Source organism: Polistes dominula, unplaced genomic scaffold (genome assembly GCF_049000335.1).
Source record: "Polistes dominula isolate Pdom_NZ unplaced genomic scaffold, Pdom_raw_medaka contig_32, whole genome shotgun sequence".
Lineage (NCBI taxonomy): Eukaryota > Metazoa > Arthropoda > Insecta > Hymenoptera > Vespidae > Polistes > Polistes dominula.
The window spans coordinates 1,826,107-1,848,530 of NW_028300880.1; the positions used below are offsets into that span (position 1 = coordinate 1,826,107).

The following is a 22,424-nucleotide window of genomic DNA, read 5'->3' on the forward strand; positions in this document are numbered from 1 at the left end:
TGATTTAAATTGAAAAATAATAGTATAAATGTATAAAGAAAAATCGTATAAACGTTATAGAAATAGTTCACTCGGAAATATCGTCCTTTTCCATGAGATATAAACCTTTTTACTGGTTTTAACGGCCGGAAGCGATCCTTTAAAAGAAAGCACAGCGTATTGCGTCACACGATAGATCATGGACGTATCGCCAAATGCTTTTCAATATCGTTCTTTCGTGGTGTAGCCAAGTCCGTAGCTACGTATTTCGAAGATATATTTCCATTATAAACCGGCTCGTAACAATAATGAAATTTCATCGTTATATCGTGACCTATATTACATTCATCTAAGAATTTTACTCTGGGGCTTTCAGAAAAAAATCTTACACTTAAGATTCTATTTTTCTTTTTTCTTTTTTTCTTTTTTTCTTTTTTTCTTTTTTTTTATGTATATAGGATTTAATTATTCTATTAGTTAAATGAACTAACTTGTTTTACATTAATTACAAGCTTGTTGTACAACGTTTAATAAAAGAAAATTTTAATATGAAATTATGTTCGTTAAATTATTTTTATAATTTGTGTATTGTTAATTATTATTACGAATTGTTCATTCATATTTAATTTTTATAAGGTGTCAAGATGATTTTATATTTTGCAATGCATATTATTTAGAAACAATTATTGTAATATTTAGATGTTTTTGGTTATATTTATATTAATATTTTTTTCTAATGTATATTATATAATTTATATTTATAAATTTTATTAAATTATAAATATTCAATTATTATATAAATATATAATATATTTTTTTAGAAAACATTATTGTAATATTTAGATGTGTTTGCTAATTTATAATAATACTCTTTTATACTATATATTAGATAATATTTATATTTAAATTTTATTAAATTATTAAATAATTTTATATACAATATTTTTATAATGTATATTATATAAATAAAATAAAATACATTTTTTTATAGTATATAATATTTATTATAAATAGATTGAACATATCTTCTATGATTAATGTTAAATAATATTAAATTATTATTTATAAACGATAAATTTAATTTATATAAAATATTTTTATAAGTTTCCTGTGAAAATAAGGCTTTTAAAAAATACAATTATATTATAAATTTTTACATTATAATTATTTAAATAATACCACAAACTATTACACATATTTGGGACGATTCTCTTTCCTATTATATATTAATGAACATAAAATAATAATAAATAAATCAAATAATAATTAAATTTCACTATTATTTTATCTAACAAATTGAAATTATTTTTCTGTTTCAGTAATGGCAGCACCAAAGAAGAACACACGTTTCGCGTGTTTACAAAAAATACATTTACTTAACTGCATCAAGTAATATTTCAAAGATATTCTTGAAATCCTGAACAGTGGATCTTCGATAAAAGGATATTTTCAGTTTTAAAAAATACAAAAAGAAATATAAAAATAAAATAGTGACAAAAAAAGAAGAAGAAAAAGAAGAAGAGAAGAAGAAAAAAGGAACAGAGATAATATATACAAAGCGTGTGTATGTGTGTGTATGTGTATACGTAATATGTAATATGTGATAGGAAAAGATGTTGGTAGAAAAAAAATTCAAGCTGACGTGTACAAAGTGATAAAATCAGAAGAAGAGAGGTACCCGCTGCTTCCTGGAATCACCACGACGATATAGAAGCTTAATGGCGCGATGGGGGTGGTTCACCCTCGACTTTGGAAGGTCGTCACGAAGGAGTATCGATCGTAGGATCTCAAACGGACGTGATAAAGAAAAAAAGTAAAGGAAGAGGATAAACTAACACAACGTTAGGAGAACAACCTTAATTTTGGTTGTTGTTTTTTTTCCCCCTGAATATTTCGATAATCGAAAGGATTACAATTTTTTTTAATTTTTTTTTTATTAAAATTATTTTTATTCTTAAATGTTAAACATTGAAAGATCGTCAGATTAGGTTATACGACAAATGTAAAAAAAAAAAAATCTCCGATTATTTTTGATTCTATTTTCTTGAAGGAAAGGTTCAATACAAATCAATTCCCTCGAGGAAGGAATTTTCTTCTTTCGGATTGATCAATCGATTTGAACAAAATAAAATAAAAGAAAGAAGAAAATAAACAGAAATAAGTTCGAGAGAGAAGACAAGTTATCGAATAAATTTAGATACGTTGGTTCCTTTTCCCGAAAGTAATTCGAATTAAATTCTTTTTTGTTTTTCTTTTTTCTTTTTCTTTTTTTCTTCTCAACAGTTCATTCAATCAACGAAAACAAATTATAAAATCTAATCATCGTCAAGTTGATATAGAAAAAGAAAAAGAAAAAAACGAAGAAACAGAAAAGAAGATTGAAATCATTCAAATCATTCGTCAACTTTTTCGGTGACGATCAACGTCACAAAAAAAAAAAAGAGTGAATCGAGTATATTCGAAGAAAAATAAGAAAAGAAGTTTGAATAATCATCAAAGTCATCATTTTTCAGTATATCCAAGTCAGTATTTTTCCAGGATAAAACAAACCGTATAATATTTTTCAACGAATCTCAATTTCCATTCGCCATTTCGCGTTCTCTCGCGTCCCGTGGTCATAAAAATCTAACGACTTGGTTTGCAGTAACGTAAAAGGCTACTGCGTCTACGTTGGCTTATGGTGGTTTCAACCATAGAAAACTAAAAGAAGAAGAAGAAGAAGAAGAAAACAAGAAAACGAAAGAAAAGAGTAATAACGAAATCGTCCTGGAAATATAATCTCATAAAATCTTAAATTTATCACTTTTTCTACTCAATCCACTTGAAACGTTAATACCGTTTGTCCTTTAAGTATTCCAAATGCAGAATATCTGATTGAAAAATAGTCGAGTCCGAAGTTTCCTAAGTGAAAAAAAGAGAGAGAGAGAGAAAAGAATATCTTCATTATCGAAATAATCGAATCTAACAGATAAATGATGAGGTGTTCGAAAATTTGATAATTCATTTATTGAAAGATAAAAAAAGAAGATTTAAGATAATCAATTTAATTATCAGTTTGAAAGGAATAACTCAATGCTTGTGCTTAAACGAATAATAATCCACATTAATTTGTTCCTCGAGTGATTAAGTGTATTTAAACGTGAAAAAGCTTACATACACACACTCACACACACATATATATATATATATATATATATATATATATATATATATATATATAATATATTTTCTAGGTACGCGTGAAAGAACGTGTGTTTAGTTATACAGTGATACAGTGATTCATGTATACAACTATAAACAAAAATGATCTTCGATAAAATACAATGATAACAAATATTATTTTTGTGATTAATCATTTCTATTATAATACTTTAAATATTTGAACAATTTTGATAAAGGTGTGTGTCAACTATCAATAATTTTTCTATTGCAAAAGAAAAAATAGAAAATAATTATTATCCTAATAATATAATAATAACAATATTAATAATAATAATAATAATAATAATAATAATAATAATAATAATAATAATAAAAAGATGGATCACGTGCACGTGAAATCAAGATCGAGTTCTAACTCAAAAAGCAACAATAATCCACCGACAAAAATGGGCTGCGAAAAGGCGTCGAGACGCCTTAGGACGATTCTAGTTAAAGCGTCGCGTCTCGGCGTCACGACGTCTGAGGTCGCCGGATTACCGGCCGCCAAGAAGCTTTTTCCACAAAAAGATCATGGTTGGAGGCTCGCGGTATTTCTTCTTCTAATGTTCGCCGGAGGTGTCATCGTTGCACTCGTCTGCACCACGAGAAAAGGATGCTCAAAACTCGAAGACATTGTAAGTTCATTTAACGATTACACTTTTCTTTCACAATTAATTATTATTAATTATTATTTTTTGTTTGATACCTAATCATCGTTGTGATCGATAAATAATTGATAATATTTAAGCAAACATGGCGAAATGAATTTATTTCTCGAATTCTTGTGTTATTTTTTTTTTAGGTTATGTTACGAATTTCTTCATTTTGTTTAACATATATATTTTCTTTTTTTTTTTTTTTGTTGGATGAGAAATGTAAGAGATAGAAGCTAATTAAACTCTAAATATTATGAATGTAGTGAAGAGAATATATTTTTAGATTACTCGTGTTATTTTTCTAGGTTATGTTTTTAATTTCTTCACTTTATTGCATTTATATATATATATATATATATATATATATATATATATATTTTTTTTATGAGTAATGTAAGATAGAGAAGCTAATTTAAGCTTGAAAGTAACTTAAAGTATTGTTAGGATAGAAAATAGAATTTATTTTTAGGTTATACTCGTTTTCTATCGAACGTATTTATCCGTTCTGATATTTAATTAATATAATAATAAAATTAAATATATATGTACTTTTAACGAAGAAAGATGTTCACACACAATTTAAAGTTTAGTTTAATATTTACAAAAAAAAAATTAAAAGACAATATTTCACGAACTTTTCACCTAACCTAAAATATTTGCAAATGTTACAATTTTTCGTTATTATAATTATAATTAAATAAACTCATCCCTTGGTATATTCAATTAATAAGACCGATCTTATTTATTCGATAGAAAATATTCACTTAATGTAAAAAAAGATTAAAAAAAAAAAAATAAAAGAGTAGAAAAAAAAAAAAGAAAACAGAAATTCTAATCGCGAGAATCTCACGCGATCCTTCCGCTTTGCCTTTTTATCTTCCAAGAGGATTTCTTCGAGCACGACGTAAAAAAGAGGAATGCCATGGTTCGTCGTGCATGCTCTGAATATCGAACTCCTCTCTTTCTGATAAAAGTTAGAAAAAGAATGAAAATGATAGAATAGAGTCGCAAAAAAAAGAAAAAAGAAAAAAGAAAAAAAAAAGATGAATAAAAATATGCATTGAGAAAAAAGATGACGCAAAGGTAGACGCCAAAAGATAAAGATAAAAATTGACTGATAAAAATTAGATTAAAAAGAAAAAGAAAAAAAAAGAATGGAAAATAAGATAAAAACCCGGATGAATAAAAAACAAGACAGGAGACACGAAACGAGTAAAGAATGAGAAAGAAAAAAGGTGAAATAACGGAAAGAAATAAAAGTCACAGGATCGGAGGGAAAGTCGGGAGTTTGTGTCGGAGAAATAAAAGTCTACTGGGAAAAAGTATTAAAAGTAAAATAAAGAATATAAACAAACATAAAAATAAAGTATATGAAACAAAGTTCAAAATGACGAAATAAAAGTCGAGTTAAGGAATATTAATAATGCATAATAATAATAATGTACAAAGGGAAAAGATTAATGCAAAAGATGTAAGAAACAATTTAAAAATAAAACAAAAATGTATTAATTAAATAAACTATTTATATAAAAGTAATATTACAATATTCAATAAAGGATAAAACACCGTAAAAAAATGTAAAAGAAGAAAAAACCATGACAGAAACGAGACACATATAAATGGAATGCAATAGAGTGAGATGGATAGATAGAATGGAAGTAGTCGTGTTAAGCATGTTTCGAGTATGGGATCTAGAAAGAGAAAGAGAGAGAGAGAGAGAGAAGGATAGAATGAGAGAGAGGAAGAGGAGTTGAGGCGGTGAAATTACAGATCAAGGGGTTTCTAAACAATTACGCTGTCGGCAGGAGGTCAGGGCGAGAGTAGCGTGAGTGAGGTTAGGGGTTACGGCTCGCAGGAGGTAACGGAGGCTTGCGGCCTGCGGCTGGTTGCGGACGAGGGTCGAGGCTAACAGGAAGTGCTCTTCCTCTCTCCTCTTCCTCTTACTCTCTAACAGTCTAGCAAGCAATGGACGGAGGGTAACATCGACTGGAGCTTCTCCAGCGTTCAGAGAACTCGTCCTTCTCTTGTCTGATATTCCCTGAGGAAAAGCGTTCCATTGTTCTTGAGGGGTTGAAGAGAGATAGATAGATAGACATGAAGGATTCAGGGTGACGTTAAGGAGAAGGTGGTGGTGTGTTCGAGTAGGTTGGGGTATATGATAGGTAGGTGTCTACCTAAGTAGCAACCTACCTTGCTAGCTACCTACCTACCTACCCAACTAGAAGCTTGACTACTACTACTACTACTACCTAGCTAGAAACCTAGTAAGTGGATACACTTGCCTACTCTACCTGCTAGTAAAGATAGTGGTGGTGATGGTAATTTTGATGATGGTGGTAGTGGTATGGTAGTATTCCTCAGGTCGAATCTACCGATTCACCATAGAACATCGCGATTACATCGATCGATTGGTCTCCAGCATGGGTTACTTGGAAAGTTCCCTCTTTGAATGGTACCTCTAACGGGATTGGTAGCGATTTTCACTGACGTAGCTGGGTTGAAGCTCGATTATCACCGACCGACTGATTGGCGGTCAGAAACATCGTTCCGGGCTCAAACCAGAACCCTTCTCGTACTTTCCATTCTATGAGAAGGAGGAGGTGATGAAGGGTAGAGGGGAGATGAGGGTGGTTATAGGTAGGTTGGTACTCAGTACTTTAGTCTAGAGGCGTTACGTTCTAGCACCGTTGTTGAACGTGATGCTGCTTTCCGGAGAGTTACCATTTGATGAGTGGCAAAGATAGCAGGATTTAGAGAAAGAAGGCTAAATAGAGTGTGAGAGTGTGGGAATGTTATATTGAGAGAGCAAGAGAAAGAGAGAGAAAGAGAGAGAGAGAGAGATAAAGAGAATAGTCTCTCTTTGATGTTACCGACAAATCGGAAACGTAGTCGATGCTCGTACGATCCTTCCTCATTAGCCGTAACTGCGGCTTCCTTCTGCTCTCAATATCGACCATTCCTGACGATGGCTGATATTCATGAAATGGGACACGTGCGAATTTCCTCGCGTTACCAACACGAAAGTCGTGTTAAGTAATCGATTCCCTCCCCCTCCTCTTCCTCATTCTCTTCGTTATCCTTTTACACTATGCCAAGTAAATACACTTAACATTCTCTTTGTAATACTTGTGGTACATGGTTTACAGTTTCACGGTTATAATCGTTCAAATTACACGTTTAAGAATTTTAATTCTAATCACGAATTAAGCACTAGAATTCAAGTCTGATATTTTTCCATATTTTAGGGATTTGATTTTGATTATTTTATTGTTAAAATGTTGTGAGAATGTTTATTAATTGTTTGAGTGCACAGTAAATGAAATCATTTGATTTTGTTGGCGGATTTAAACGTTTGTATGTACTACTTGAGTGTTCGTATGAATTTTCATTGACACGTATTACTTTAATGTTGATGGTCTCACTATTGACTTTTACTACTTAATGGTCGAGTATATTTTCTCTTTCTACTCTCTTTCTACTTAATTCCTGTCTGATTACAACTCTGCTTGCACCACTCGAATTCTTAATCTAATCTCATCGAATTTTGAACAAATAAATATTATTATTAAACTATTTGTTAAATATTTATTATTGCACGATGAATATGTCTAAATAAAATTATATTTGTACTATTAAAATATGAAAAATTATTCACAGATCTCATGATAAAAATATTTAAACTAAACTGTTTAATAAATGAAACGTTATTTCAATAATAAATTATAATATTTATGAAAATTATTGAACGATGTCAAAATAATTGGAAAAACTTATACGAAAAAGGTTCTCTCAAAGAAATCGATTACTCGGGACGTCTAACACGTCGATTGATCGATCGAAACATCCTGGTTTCCCCTTTTTCTTGCATGAACTCACACGTTAATGCTCTAGTATGAAACACCCAGAGGCATTCAACGCTTCGCTAAATACAACGGGTTGGGGATCAGGGCTGACTCGTGCCGGTTCGAAAAGATTCTCTCTCTCTCTCTCTCTCTTTCTCTTTATCTATCTAGCCATCTATCCATCTGTCTTTTTCTATCTGAAACGACGGAACCAACGAAGGTTGAACACCCAACATGAAAAAGCTCCAGGGTTCTCACATCTATTCGTCGTTGTCCTAGTTGTCCTCTTCGTCAAATCATATCACGACGTCGGCATAAATTCAAGCTTCCTAGTCGAGACTATGATCTTTAACCTTTTCACCAAGCACGTTCGCGGTGATACTTCCTCCTGACGTCAAGACCCTCTTTTTCTTTCTCCCTCATCTCTACCCTCAAGCCCTCTATACTTTGGTCATGATTTCTCTTGTTATTCCACATTTAGTCTGGAATACAAATTCATACTCGTTTATGATACTTGTTTAACGATATTATTGATACCTATACCCCAAATATAATAAATTAACAAACTTAAGAGTAATTTGTTTAACATTTTGTCAAGAAATGAGTAATTTGTCATTAAATTATTCTTTGGTCAAAAGAAAGTAAACTACATTTTAAACAACAACCTGACACATTTCATAAATCCTAATCCAATCCATCACTCTTCAACATTAATAACAATTGTCAAAATTAATTACTTTAAAATGACGTCATCATTTACTAAACCAACATTAATAATTTCAACGACAACAACGTAGCTGTATTCTATTCAAAATAGCTTAACATATTCCATATTTTTGTATATTTTGTTCACTAAAATCAGATAAAATGAAGTTAAACCTTTTTTTTTCTAACAAAATAGTAAATGAAACTTTTAAAACCATCGTAATACTAGCATATAACACGATAAACGATTGTACAATTTATATGGTACGTCAGTATGTGTTAGAGAAAGATTAGAGAAGGTAGATGAATATCAACGTTGATGAGCCACGCATGCCGTAGGAGAAACCAACAGGAAACGAAGCCGACGGGAAAGGCCCCGATTCGTGGACAGGTTCACATAGGCCAGCATAATTCCAGGATAACGTGGACAGCTGCGCGAGATGCCCGTCAACCATGTCAGGGATATGATCCCTGACGTCTCGTCGCTACGCGTTTGCTTCGAACCTATCTCTCTCACTCTCTCTCTCTCTCTCTCATGCTTTAGGTCTGTTGCTCTCTCACAAACACCCTGTCTATCTCCCTCTCTCTCTCTCTCTCTAATTAATTAATGCATTCATTTGCAAGCCCTCGTTCTCCGTTATCCCAACGACCTCTCAGCAATCCGTCCCAACCCTACTGTGTTACGGACATCCCTCTGAAGGGACTTCCAAAGGCCCGTTAACGCGTTAAACGGCCGACTTACTCTCTGTTACTCTCCCTCTTACTCTCTATCTCTCTTTCATTTGTTCTCTAGCTTTTCCTTTTTCAGCCATTTAAAAAAAAAAAAAAAGTAATCAATTGTGTTCGTACTAATTTATTTCTTCACATGAACAATTTTTAATGGTACAAATGTTCATTAATTCTCATAATTTCTCTGATCAACTGATAATTAAATTAAATCACGCGAATTCAAATTAATCGAGCAAATAAAACAATAAACAATATATTATTATAATTGAATAAACGTTTAACAATTATGCTCTTAGCTAATTTAACTACTTCTTCTTTTTTTTTTTTTCGTTTCCTATTACAATAACCAACCTAAATTAAATTCTGTCCAATAGCTTTGATCGATCAAACACATAACCTCGATTAAAACTCAACAGGTCTCAGCATCTAACCCAAAAAAAAAAAAATAAAATAAAAAAAGGATAGAAAACAAGGAAAATAATCTTCCATTCTCCACTTTATCAAACACTTTCAATAATAATAATAATAATAATAGTTTCTCTCTCTTATTTTCTTGTCATTTTTATTTTCCATACAATTTTTAGCTTCCCCCATTCGACGTAAAAAGAGACCTAAAAAAAAAAAATTTATACCAAGTATCCGTGACAATGGAGAAAGAATCAAGATTAAAAGGCTAGAACAAATTAAAGGTTCAGGAAAAAAGCTATTTCGTGCCAAGGGATTTGGGTCTTTTCAAAGTAATTCGAGGAAAAATCACGATTTGTACAATCCCGTTCTCTACATTTTGTCCCTTCCCCCCCCCCACCTCTGAAACCCCTTCCTCACTCACTCTATCTCCGTCATTTGAGAGAACATTGGTGGTGGGGATTGAAGAGTTGAGAAGGAAGGGGAAGGTAGGTGGGTGATAGTTGGGAAGACATTTTCCCGTTAGCCGAAGCATGCACGATCCGATGACGGCAAGCGCAACGATGCCTCTCGGCGATAAAAAAAAAACTTCGGGAAAAAAATAGAGAAGTGGGGAAGGGAGGGGGGGGGAGGGATATGAAGAGAAAGAAAATGAAAAAAAGACAAAAAAAAAAAACAAAAAAAAAAAGTAGGAAAAAGAAAAGAGAAAATTAAAAAAATGCTCTGCCAGGGGGCTAGGGATAAGGGAAAGGGTATGGGAGAAGGGAGAAGGTATGGAGGACAAGGGGATGGGGAAAGAAAAAAAAAAAGACCGAATGCAGATGGCTAGGAAGGCTTTCGAACGTATAGCACGTCGATCCGATTACAGCAAGCGAACGACGAGCGAGTGTCACCGGCCATTAGCGGGCTCTCGAATTTCAAACCCTCGCTTCCGTGATTACCGGCGCTGCCCGTAAAAGAGATGGATGAAGAAGAAAAAGTAAAACGGGAAAACTGGAAAATGCTAGGGGAACGTTTCGTACCGCTCTTACTGGTAACTTCGTCTAGAAAATAAAAAAAAAAAAAAAGGATAGAGTTGGGTGGTAGGTCTGTCGTTCGATAGGGAAAAGGGTGAAGGGTGGGGGAAAAGAACAAAAAATATATGAAACGTTTTTTCTCAAACCCTCCTACCCCCAGGCACCACTCCTACTCTTCGTAAAATCGTAAAACTGGAGAAGGGGATAGACAAAATAAAAAAAAAATGAAGAAGAAATGAAAAAAAAAAAGTATAGCAAATGAATAAGAGAGAGGGAAATAAAAATTTATTTTCTCCAATCCGTATCAATACCTTTTAACCTCCTTACTCTCATACCACGATCATCCCTCTCGTCCTTTATGGAAAGCAATAATCCTAATGACTATAATTCACTTTCCTTCCTTATTTCCGCAACTTGCTAGAGAATGAATTAGATAAAGTGTGAGAGAGTGAGAGGAGAGGGGATCATTTAGTAGAAACATAAAAAAAAAATATTTTTTTTTACTTCTGCCTCCTCGTAAAACTGTAAGATGTATGTGTGTGTGTGTGTGTGTGTGTGACAAAGATATAAAAATTTATTTCCTGAATCCGATGTTACGGAAAAGCAATAATCCTTAATGATTATTATAATTCATTTAATATTCTTCTTTTTTTCTTAATAAAACAATAATTAATATCAAAAAATTAAAGAATTTTATTTAATTGAAATTAAAATGAATTTTAATAAAAAAAAACAGATGAAATGTGTACGTGGAATGATTTTGAGGTTAGGTATCGATAAATGGGATTAATTACTTACTTTTTTGTGATAGTAAACTAAATTACTTTTCTAACAAATTAATATATTTTTGATAGTTAAATTACTTTAAAATTCTAACCTAAAAATCTCGTTTTACCTAACATTTGAGTTTTGCAAAGTGGAATAAAAAATTGCATCACTACCATCTGTATAGATACATTGAATGATTTTGAGGTTAGGTATCGATAAATGGGATTAATTACTTGCTTCCTTGTGATAATAAATTAAATTACTTTAAAATTCTAACCTAAAAATCTCATTTTATATTTGAGTTTTGCAAAGTGGAATAATAAATTGCATCGGTACCATCTGTTTTTGAAATAAACCGAGTTACATCGAGAACATAAAACATCTTATTTTTGTATCATTTGATTTACAAGTGGATCAGATTGTTCTTTATCCATGCAAAAGTAAGCTTTTACCATATCGTCTGTTTTACCCCATAAAAACTTTATTTAAAATACTTAAACATTTAAAATAAATGAGATCTAAACAACTTTTGAATAATAAAGAAAGGAAAAGAAAAAAAAAAGAAAAGAAAAGAAGAAAAATACCAAGTCTAGAATATAAGAACTTGTTCTTGATCCGATGGAGTGTAACTGAAGTACTTAGAATAACGTTTAGAAAAAAAGAAAAAAAAAACAGAAAAGAAGAAAAAGAATAGTTCTCGAGTGTTTTCAAACTGTAAGAAATTTCATTCCCTACTACTTGGTTCCTTCAGAACAACTTTTTTTTTCTTTCCCTCTTATACTATTTGAAAAAGAACTAGGACTCTTAAGTATAATCCATGAAAAGTATAGTTCACATAACATAGTACCATATCGAAATACCTGAGAGTTGGAACGAATGAACAAACTTGTCTAGGTATTCGTGAAAAAGAAACAGATAAACTTCAAGATAAACATAGAAGTATGCGAAAGTAAATGTTCAAGTGAATTAGTATGTTTCACGTATAGGAGAGGTTAGAACATGAGAGAGGAAATAAATAGTAAGTAAGATTAACTTTGAACCATCTTGTGGTCGATAGTAACAGTGCATACAGTGTTCCACGATAATGTCGAGTCCCGGGGACATAAAAGTTGAGTCAGGATCGAATATAGGAAGAAGAAGTGGGACGTTGAAGTCAGGCATTCAAGGGGGTGGTGGATAGTGATGTGAGTTGAGTTGGATTAGGCTTGGGGTGGGGGTTGATAAAGGTGGGGAGGGATGAGGAGTGCCTGTTTGGTGTGGAAAGGGAGGAATGAGAAGGGTGTTGGTGGATGGGCGTTAGAGCGTAACTTGATATAGCTGCCAGCAAGCTGCTGTAGAGAAAGAGAGAGTTTACAGTATATGTATACTGTGTTCTCACACACATAAATACACATTCACATTCACACTCACTCTGATGTAGTAGTCTAGGTAGTCTTCTTTGGTATTATCTCTAACTCTCTCAGACTCTATCTTTCAATCTATCCATCCATCTATCTAACTTTCCTCCCATTTTCCGTTCTCTTGACTGCATACGGTTCTCCATGGTCACACGTTTAGAACCCTGAAGAATATTTTCTATGTAAATGTTGCATCGATGTTTTCTCAACCCAACGACAACACAGAAACTTAGGAGTCTAGGAATTCAACTTGGTAGTTCAACCCTACCCATCTTTTGTCCTATTCTTTTTCTTTTTCTGCATCGAGACCCTTTATCTTGCTTTTATTCTTCTCCATTTCTTTCTTTCCTTTCCTATTACCAGTTTCATATACATTGGGTCAGGGATAAAGTATCTTCGTAATTTTCTATAGAATTCTAACAACATTTTAATGGATACAAATGATCTTATTCAATGTTATCTGATCGATATTTAGTTACTTGTAGATTATCTTGACAGTTAATATGTTAGATACGATTTATAAGTTTATTATCATGGGAATTACCTTGGGGAACACTTTTAATGAGATAAATACGTTACAGTAATATTCACACTTTGATATATTTATCTCTTTTAAATAATACAATTTATAATGCATAATAATAAAATCTCATGAAACTAAGCTTAAAATAAAATAATATCTAATATCCTAGAGATATGTGTTAGGAAAATACGAAAAAATTTGTTCTCCAACCCAATATATATATATCAATGCAATCCCTTGAACGTTTTCATCTTCGTATTTCGCGATCCGGAATGCTGCAGCTGTTACGTCCAAGCAACGGTGATAGGACAACAGCACCGACGGTTCGCTCAGACGTTGAAACATCGTCGAACGTGCATAAGTCTTTTTATTTTTCTTTCTTTTTTTCATTCTTTATATATATTTTTCTCTTCTTTTCTTTTTTCTAACTGAACGTTGGAAATAAAATCCTTACCTCGGTGGGTTTCTGGCTAGTATTGCAAAAAAGTGCAAAGAAATGGTATGAGGATGGTTATGGTTGTACTGCGACTACTACTACTACTAATACTACTGGAAATAAGAGTGGTTTGGTTGTATGGTTTGATGGGATGAGGTGGGGGTGGTTTGGGAACGGCCAGGAGACTAGGGGAAAGAAGGGGAGGGGAGTTTGAGACTAGGAATAAAAACGAGACGTAAGCTCAACGGGCTTGGTTTTGGATTATTCAGATTTACCGTTGAAGAACAAGGGACATTGTTCGAGATAACTAAGAACAAAGATGCCTGATTTTTTTGCCTTTCCATACTGTCGTTCCTTCATTCCCTACCACCACTGTCCGAAGGATTAAGAGGAAAGAAAATACTCCGTTAGTTTGTTATAACGGGTGGTACTGGTAAAAACTTTCTTTTTTTTTCAACAGTTTACTGAAAAATATATTTTGTAAATATGTTTAAGCGATTTTAAATATAAAATTTCTTTTTGTATACCTAGTAATTTTGTTTTCTCTTCAAACGGTTTATCTAGTAAGTTTAACTCGTTGGAAAAATTTTACTTTGGTTCTTTTTACATTTTTTTATTACGTTCATTCATAAAAGTGAGAAAACTTACTAGAATCCAATCGTAAATTGTTCTAGTAATAATTTTGAATTCTTTTTTTTTTTTTGTTCTAATATCAGATAATAAAGGACAAATTGATCCGCAATATTTCTGTTCAAAATTTGGGGTAGAAAACTTTTCTAATCTACTATAACTAGACAAATTGTTTTAACAACTTTTCAACCTCAAAGATACTAAATTTAATTTTTTAATTTACTTTGGATAGCTTCTTTCTCCCCTTCCTTTTTCTTTCTTCGATAATTTTAATCATTAAGATAATTTTCCAAAAGATACGAAAAGATAGCAAAAGCAATATCGTTTAACCTAAAGGAATAGTTTCAGTTCACGTTATCGTAGAATGAGTTACGCTTTCTGAAGTTTCGTCGATGGTTTTGTCCTACCGTTTAGGATAACTCGAGAACTCCATTATCCTCTTGCCCCGCTTCGAGCATTCCCGAAAATGAAGATACCCCATTGACCGAGATCCTTGAGTACGGTTAAGGTAAATGGCCTTGAACTCGATTAAGTCTTGGAATTCTGTATCGCAATTCCTTTTTATTATTTCTCACCATACTTTTTAAATATCATTATTATCCAATGATTCAAATATTCTTTCTTTTTATCCTCATCGATACTCAAATAAATTAATTAATTGTTCTTTTACAAAAGAAAATTATTAAATTCTTCTTTTATTAAATAAATCAATTAAAAATGTACATTTGTATATAATTATATTTTCAACGTTATTTCAAATATATATTCGTACAATTATAATTTTGATTTACCACAATTCTATTAAACAATACTATAATAAATTAAAAATGGATGAAATAGAATTATTTCAAAATGAAAACGTTCAAAAACCCGATCGATAATTAGTTAAAGCTTGACCTCAAACGAAAATTATTCTACAATGAACAAAATATCTCAATCGGTAAAATATAATACGTTTTGATCTAACACTACGAAATAAAATATAATATAATTAACGAAAAAATGTTCATTACTTCTATTTTTTTTTTTTTAAATAAATATACATCATAACAATTATAATGATACTTTCATTATAATATTTGTATTTTAATTGGAATAGACGTTTTTGTTTTTTTTTATGAGAGTTCAATTGAAACGTATCGACAGAAATGTTTCAAAGTGGTTTATAATAAAGTGATTTAATTTTCGTTAAAGTATAAATTGTCTACAACTACATACATCAAACGATGATATACCACTACTACTACTACTATTACTGTTAGTAATACTATTACTATACTATTACTAATACTACTAATACTACTCTTACCTTTTACTACTACTACTGTAACTTTTACTACTACTATTACTATTACTATTACAAGTATAACTACTGTGTTACTCTTACATCTTTCAGTTCCGAGGTAACTTGTTGGAAAAACTTTGCTGCAGATTAACTTAGTATCGATCGTTAGCGTGCTTCGCTAATTACTTTGATACGCGTTTGACCGCGTTCACAGCCAGCCACACCCTGACTTAACTATCATCGGGTCCTTATCGTCCTTTAAACCACAGTTAACCGATAACAACCAAACCATTAATTAAACTAAATCGACGATTTACCTATCTAATAATTGTGATAATAACATAATCGTAACTTAATAATAATCTAATTATTAACATGTACTAATTAATTATTAAATATATACATATTCATAAATATTATTCATTAGAATTTATGCAAAATAATTCATTGAAATTATAATAAGATTTTGTTTATATTGTTGAATGAAATATTTAACAATATATAATTAAATTGTATGATCAACATTTAATTAGAAAGTAAAATTTACATATTATTAAATAAAATAATCTATTGTGCGAAATAATTAGTGAATAAAATTTAATTGTAGAAATAAATTGATAATATGCAGAAGATTGAATCGTTAAATTAAACACTAATGGGAATTAAAAGCAAGATAATAATTAAATCATAGTAGAAAGCATACTAGAAATCGTATTACCTATTAGTTAACAATATAACATATAATATATACATATTATTCCTGAATAATAATTATGATTATGTATTTATTCACATTACGTAGAACATTGGATTGTTAAACTAAACATAAATGGAGATGCCATACATATAATAGAAATATTATCGTCACAATATAATAATAGAAACTAAATCTATAATATTATACGTTATAGTAAACGACATATTGTATTTAAGAATTATTTGTTAATACTATACATTCATAAAATATTCTGTAAAACATTTGTTAAACAAAACTCAAATTGAGAACACTTTCATCATAAAAAAAAGCACACTAATTGAATTACTATCAATAACCAATTAAAATCTATCAAAATTATTCTCAACAACTATTGGGTTGGCAAGAAAATAATTTCGGTAGTAAGTAAATTATTATAAAATTAAATATATATATATAATATAATATAATAATAAAATAAATAATATAATAAAATAAAATAATATAATAAAGAAATTAATAAAATAAAATATATATATTGTGATGTTCCGCCACGATTCGCCACCCAAATTTTTCGCAGTGATTCAAATCCAGTTGCGCGAGACATCATTCCAGTAGTTCGCCAAATAACAATAGAAACAATTATAAGTAGTACACATAAAAGAATCACTATTACTCGCATTTCTCGAATATTCATTCTTTTTATTGAAATAAACTATTGAAAGGACTGTCCCGTGCAAGACAGTTTCTATTGTTATTTGGCGAACTACTGGAATGATGTCTCGCGCAACTGGATTTGAATCACTGCGAAAAAATTTGGGTGGCAAATCGTGGCGGAACGTCACAATATATTTATATATTTATTTAAATTAATTATTATTATTATATTATTTATATATAATATTATAAGGTTGGCAGGAAAGAAAACCGAAATTACTTTCTTGCCAACCCAATATAAATCATATAACCAAAAAATATTACCATAATACTAAACGTCTCATCGTTTAAACAGAACACAGATGGGACCAGACACAAAACAAAAGAAAACAACAATAGACCATTAAAAATATCCTACTAAAAAAGTTATTGAATAGCCAATATAACATAGGCAGTTAAAAGGAAAATTACTACCATATAACAAATATGAATATAATTTCCCAAAAAAAAGAAACAAAATACATCAATATTCCAATCTATTGGCAATATAATATGCACAGAGTTGCATCATACTTGTAGTACGTTCAATCGTTAAACGGAACTCAGATGGGTTATGAAATAGATAAAGAAGAAAAATGTGCCATTCTCTAAAGGAGGGGGGCTAGAAAGAGAAAAAAGATACAGAAAGCTAGAGAGAGAATGAGAGAGAGAGAGAGAGAGAGAGTTGTTCTCTTCTTGCTTCCTCGTTTTGCACATTTTCCCTTGGCTTCCTTCGACGTAGACGATAAAACGAGGAGACGAGCACAACGGACAATTTCGTTCTCGCCTGACGAGAGTTTCAAACGAGACTGGTAGCTACGAGGTATATGGCTAGGGTGGGGTGGGCTGGGATGACTAAGGGGGTGTGGGGAATAGGTGGTAGATGTACAAGGTACTATAGAAACGGGGTAGGGGGAGGTAGGGGGGATTGGAAAGAGGCCTCAGCAATCCTGCAAGAGTAAAAGCAAGAGATATAGAGATCTGGCAGCAGCTGCAGTCACCGGGAACGCGAATGCAGCTGCATCGAGGTGCCACCAACCACGTTGCAACTATATATATATATATATGTGTGTATGTGAGTAAATGACTGACTGAGTGACTGAGTGAGTCAGTGTGTATAGGTTTAGGTTAGGTGTACACACACAGAGAGTTAGGTGTGGAGTTTGTTGGGTGAGGGTGAGGGTGATGGGGGTTTGCTTGCACCCTCCCGGATGCAGAAGCCGGAGGGTGCAAGTGCTGACGCGGAGCACCGTGCGCGTATTGCAAAATAGAACCGAGGACGAGGATGGAAAGGAGAATACTTCTTCGAACCTGCTGCTGACGATCTCATCCCCATTGCTAACCTAACCATCCCCCACCTTCATTTCTTACTTGGACCAACCCCTATGATGTTACTACCCCACATCCCCTTCTCCAGACAGATTTTTCAATCTCGTCCAACCACGAAAACGAATGAGATCTAACTCCTTTTCTAATAGAAAAAGAAACATATATATATGTATGGTTGTATATATGTGTGTATGTGTACAGTATCAAACGTTTACTCGTTGAGAATTTTCTTAACTTTCCTTCTTAAACCCTCCCCCCCTTCCTACCCCACCCCTTTTAACAACCCCGCTTCTTGGGACTCCATTCCTTCTTCCTTATCATCATTCAATCTCAATTCTATTCAACTTCCGATTTAAAACTTAACGAGCTATCGAAAGAAACTTCCGTTTTTCCTTTACTCGTTTCTTTTATATGGATTAAAACATAGAAGCAAAAAAGAAAAAAAAGAAAAAAATGAATTCTCATCAAAGAGCTGATCGCTCTTCTGTGAAATTTTCTTCATCAGTTTTTTTTTTTTTTTAACTATTTTCTTTGGAAAATGATAGCTTGGTAAAAGAAAAGGGATAGATAGGGATGAAGGTTGGAAAATGTAAATTGTCGCTTTATTCTCGAGTATATACCCTTTTTTTCTTGTTACACACATATATTATATATACGCACACAGGCACATATTTTTTTTATTTAAATATACAATAGTTGGGATGATGAAAAAGAAGAGAAATTCAAAACGATGCTTGAACAAACTGTTTTCTCTCTTATTCATTCTTAATGCATCTTTTTTCTCTCTCTCTCTCCCCCTCTCTCTATCTCATACACATACACACTTTCTTTATCATTAGTATAGAACGTTAATACTACTACGTCTGACATGTATAATTTCTCGTGTATACGCAATTAACAGACAGTCCAACGCGAATATCAACGAGCAAGTAGAAACAATTTGAGCTTTTTCAGTGGCACGTTAAAGCTGATTCATTATCGCCTACCTGGTTGGTTGGTTGGTTCGTTGGTTGGTTGCTTGCATGCTTGCTTGCTTGCATGCTTGCTTGCATGCTTACCTTTAACAAACGTACATAATCGAGCTTTTCTACACTTTACAATAAACTGCCATATATATATATATATATACGAAAATATTACTAACGCGATATATTGTCTGCCATTAAATGTGATATGTTATGGATTATTTTATATGTCTGTACAATTGCGAAATATTGATTTCTTTGATTTATTTGTTCATTCATTAAAATGTTGTTCTAGAGATATTTATTATGTGTATGTCTACAACGTGACGTGACAAATTTTTAGATTAGTTTTTAACATGTTATGTTTGTTTTGAAATTTGTAGGTTAGTTTTTAAATTTGTAGGCTACTTTTTACATTTTTAGGTTAATTTGGAAACCAATTAGGAATAATATTACACAAAAATAACATTATACAATCTTAAAACAATAATATTCCTAAATTTGTAATTTAATAATTAGAAAACAACAAAAATTAACCTAAAACTTAAATAAACGAATAAAATATTGTAACAAATTAAATACCACACAAAATTCCAAGATAATTTCATAAAATTTACAACACAAAATTCATTATAATAATAATAATAATAATAATAATAATAATAATAATAATAATGACAAATCTCATTGACAATATCTTATCGAAACTTTTGCTATATTTATGAACTATTTGTTAAACCTAATAGAAGATATAGATATATATATATAGATAGATAGATAGTTCAATAGGATTGGAAAGTAGCTTTGTAAAAGACATTAAATGGGGAAACGAATTTCACGCACGTGTACCGCCTAACTATGAACACAAGCAAGCAAGCAAGCATACAAGCAACCAGCATGTCGTTTAAAGTAGGTTTGGTATGTACGTTTAAAGTACGACAGCAACCGATCGGTGAAATTGCAGTCGAGTGCGAAACTAGTTGAACGAAGTGTAATTACCTTTTCCATTTGCCTTCTTCCACCATCGTCAACTTCGAAGAACCATAACCGTCTTTCTATCTCATTACCAGACACACACACATTTAGTCTTTTCAAATAAGTATTTCTTTTCCGTTCAATCGATTTTTATAAATAAATTCCCGTAACTTAAACTCGTACTTTCATCAGTTGTTACTGTTCTTTTTTTTTTTTTATTCTCATCTTCGTTTTTTTCTTTTCAAGTTCTTTCATTTTAGTCAACGAATTTTCAACATGATATCAACGATACAATTAATTAACCAACTTGTCTCTCGTGACCGTACTTTTGTTAAGCGTATCGCTTTTCTCTACGGAATAGGAAAAGGAAGTGGAGAATGAGAAGAGAGTTGGGGGATCAGGGAGATGGAGGAAAAAGAGGAAGGAAGAAGAAGCTTTAGGTAGAAAAGTTTTCTTCGAAAGAGTCAACAAAACTTGGAAGGAAGAAATTTTCAAACGAATAGAATTTCTCTATCCTTGTACATTGATATTTTTAAAGAAGAAACAACCCAAATAATAATAATAATTCTAATAATAATAATAATAATAATAATAGGACTAAATAAATCGAGCGAATAGAAAACGTCGAGTCATTTTTTCTTTATTTTTTATAAATTGGAAAACTTAATTTTTTAAAATAATAATACAATCATCATTGAAAATAAAACCAATTTAAATTAAACAAATAAAATACTTAAGAAAACATGAAAGTTATCAAATTTCTAAGTTTATTATTGTACAAATTTGTGTTGCAAATATATTAAAGTAATCAAACATTTCAGAGGATTTAAAAGAAAAAAAAAAAAAATAAAAGAAAATAATAATAAATTAAAATAATTATTTTAAAAAAATAAAAATAATATTCTGCAACTGTTCGAATTAAATATCCACCATCAAAAATCATAAATCATATTTGCATTAACACCTAAATAAAATAAAAAATAAAATAAAAATAAAAATCAAATCTAAAAATAATCGTTCAATATTTGATACGTGTCTGCGACCCTCCCTAACCCCACCCCCATATTCCTCCCTTCATCTACAATAAAATAAAAAGTATAGTATCGTTCATAAGAAAAGAAGAAAATCTTGAGAGTCAGTTTTTAGAATAAAAAAAAAAAAATATAAAATAAAAAAACTAAGATGTTACGTTGAGAGGTACCCCTCTGTACCCCTCTGTCAGTGGGTTGAGGGAATGATAGTTATGGCAACGAACCGTGGTTAGAGATAAAGAATAAAAAGAACCAGAAAAAGAAATAGAAAAAAAAGAAGCTATCACGGAACGAACTGAACTGGTACGCTATTGGTTGAGTTGTTTGAGAGCAGAGGTGGGGAAGGGGAAGGTTTGTTGCTAGAAGAAAATGGTTAAGATGAGGTAGGGGTTTGTTTAAACGGGTAAAAAGAAAAAGAAGTAGAATAAGAAAGATTCCTGTTCAACGAATAGGGGAGAACCCATGAGGACTTGGGCAGAAATCAGTCGAGGTAGAAATTTTAGCGCCACGGGCTAAACTCCCTTGATGACAATTCTAGCGTTACCAATCTTTCTGTCCCTTTTTTTCTTTTTTTTTTTGTACTACCCCCACTCTTTCTCTCTCTCTATTTTTCTTCCTTTTGTTCGTACACCTATACAGGTATACACATTTTTAGATATAACTATGTGTGTGTGTATGTATTATACATGAAACCATATATAACTGTATACCCCCACCCCAAAATATTCACAAACTGTGCTGTACACACACATAAATGTGTACTGTGGAATACGTGTACATATATATATAATTTTTGTTGTTTTTTGTTTCATAGAAATATACCCCCACCCTAAAATATTCAGAAACTATGCTACACACACAAATGACTTACACATATACTATTGAACACGTTTCTATATATGTTTAGAATTTATTTCTTTCTTTTTTCTTTCATAGAATCGAACAGTGAACACGCACAATTTTACCTAGAAGCTAAATTTCCGTATTACGTATAATATGTCAATACTTTCTTTCTTTTTTATTTTTTTTTTTTTTTTTTTTTATTTTATTTTACATATACCCATTTTATTTTCAATCTTCGTCTTCTGCTTCTACTAGTTCTATATTTCTTTTTTTTCTACTCTTCTTTCTCGATTTCTTTCTTTCCATCTCTCGTTTTATT

At 31.5% G+C, this 22,424-nt stretch overlaps 1 protein-coding gene across 17 annotated transcripts in view; it reads left to right on the top strand.

Annotated features, from left to right (window-relative positions):
* Positions 1-22,424, top strand: part of LOC107066729 (uncharacterized) — a 70,694-nt gene that overhangs the window by 21,019 nt on the left and 27,251 nt on the right. For 13 of the 17 annotated variants that reach the window (XM_089174894.1, XM_089174918.1, XM_089174908.1 and 10 more), the window contains 2 exons: positions 1,299-2,728; positions 3,213-3,815. In XM_089174894.1, coding sequence (XP_089031020.1) covers positions 3,519-3,815 — 297 coding nt within the window. In that variant the 5' untranslated portion in view covers positions 1,299-2,728; positions 3,213-3,518. The remainder of the gene's footprint in view (positions 1-1,298; positions 2,729-3,212; positions 3,816-22,424) is intronic. The other 4 variants (XM_089174901.1, XM_089174927.1, XM_089174942.1 and 1 more) reach the window with 4 other exon arrangements.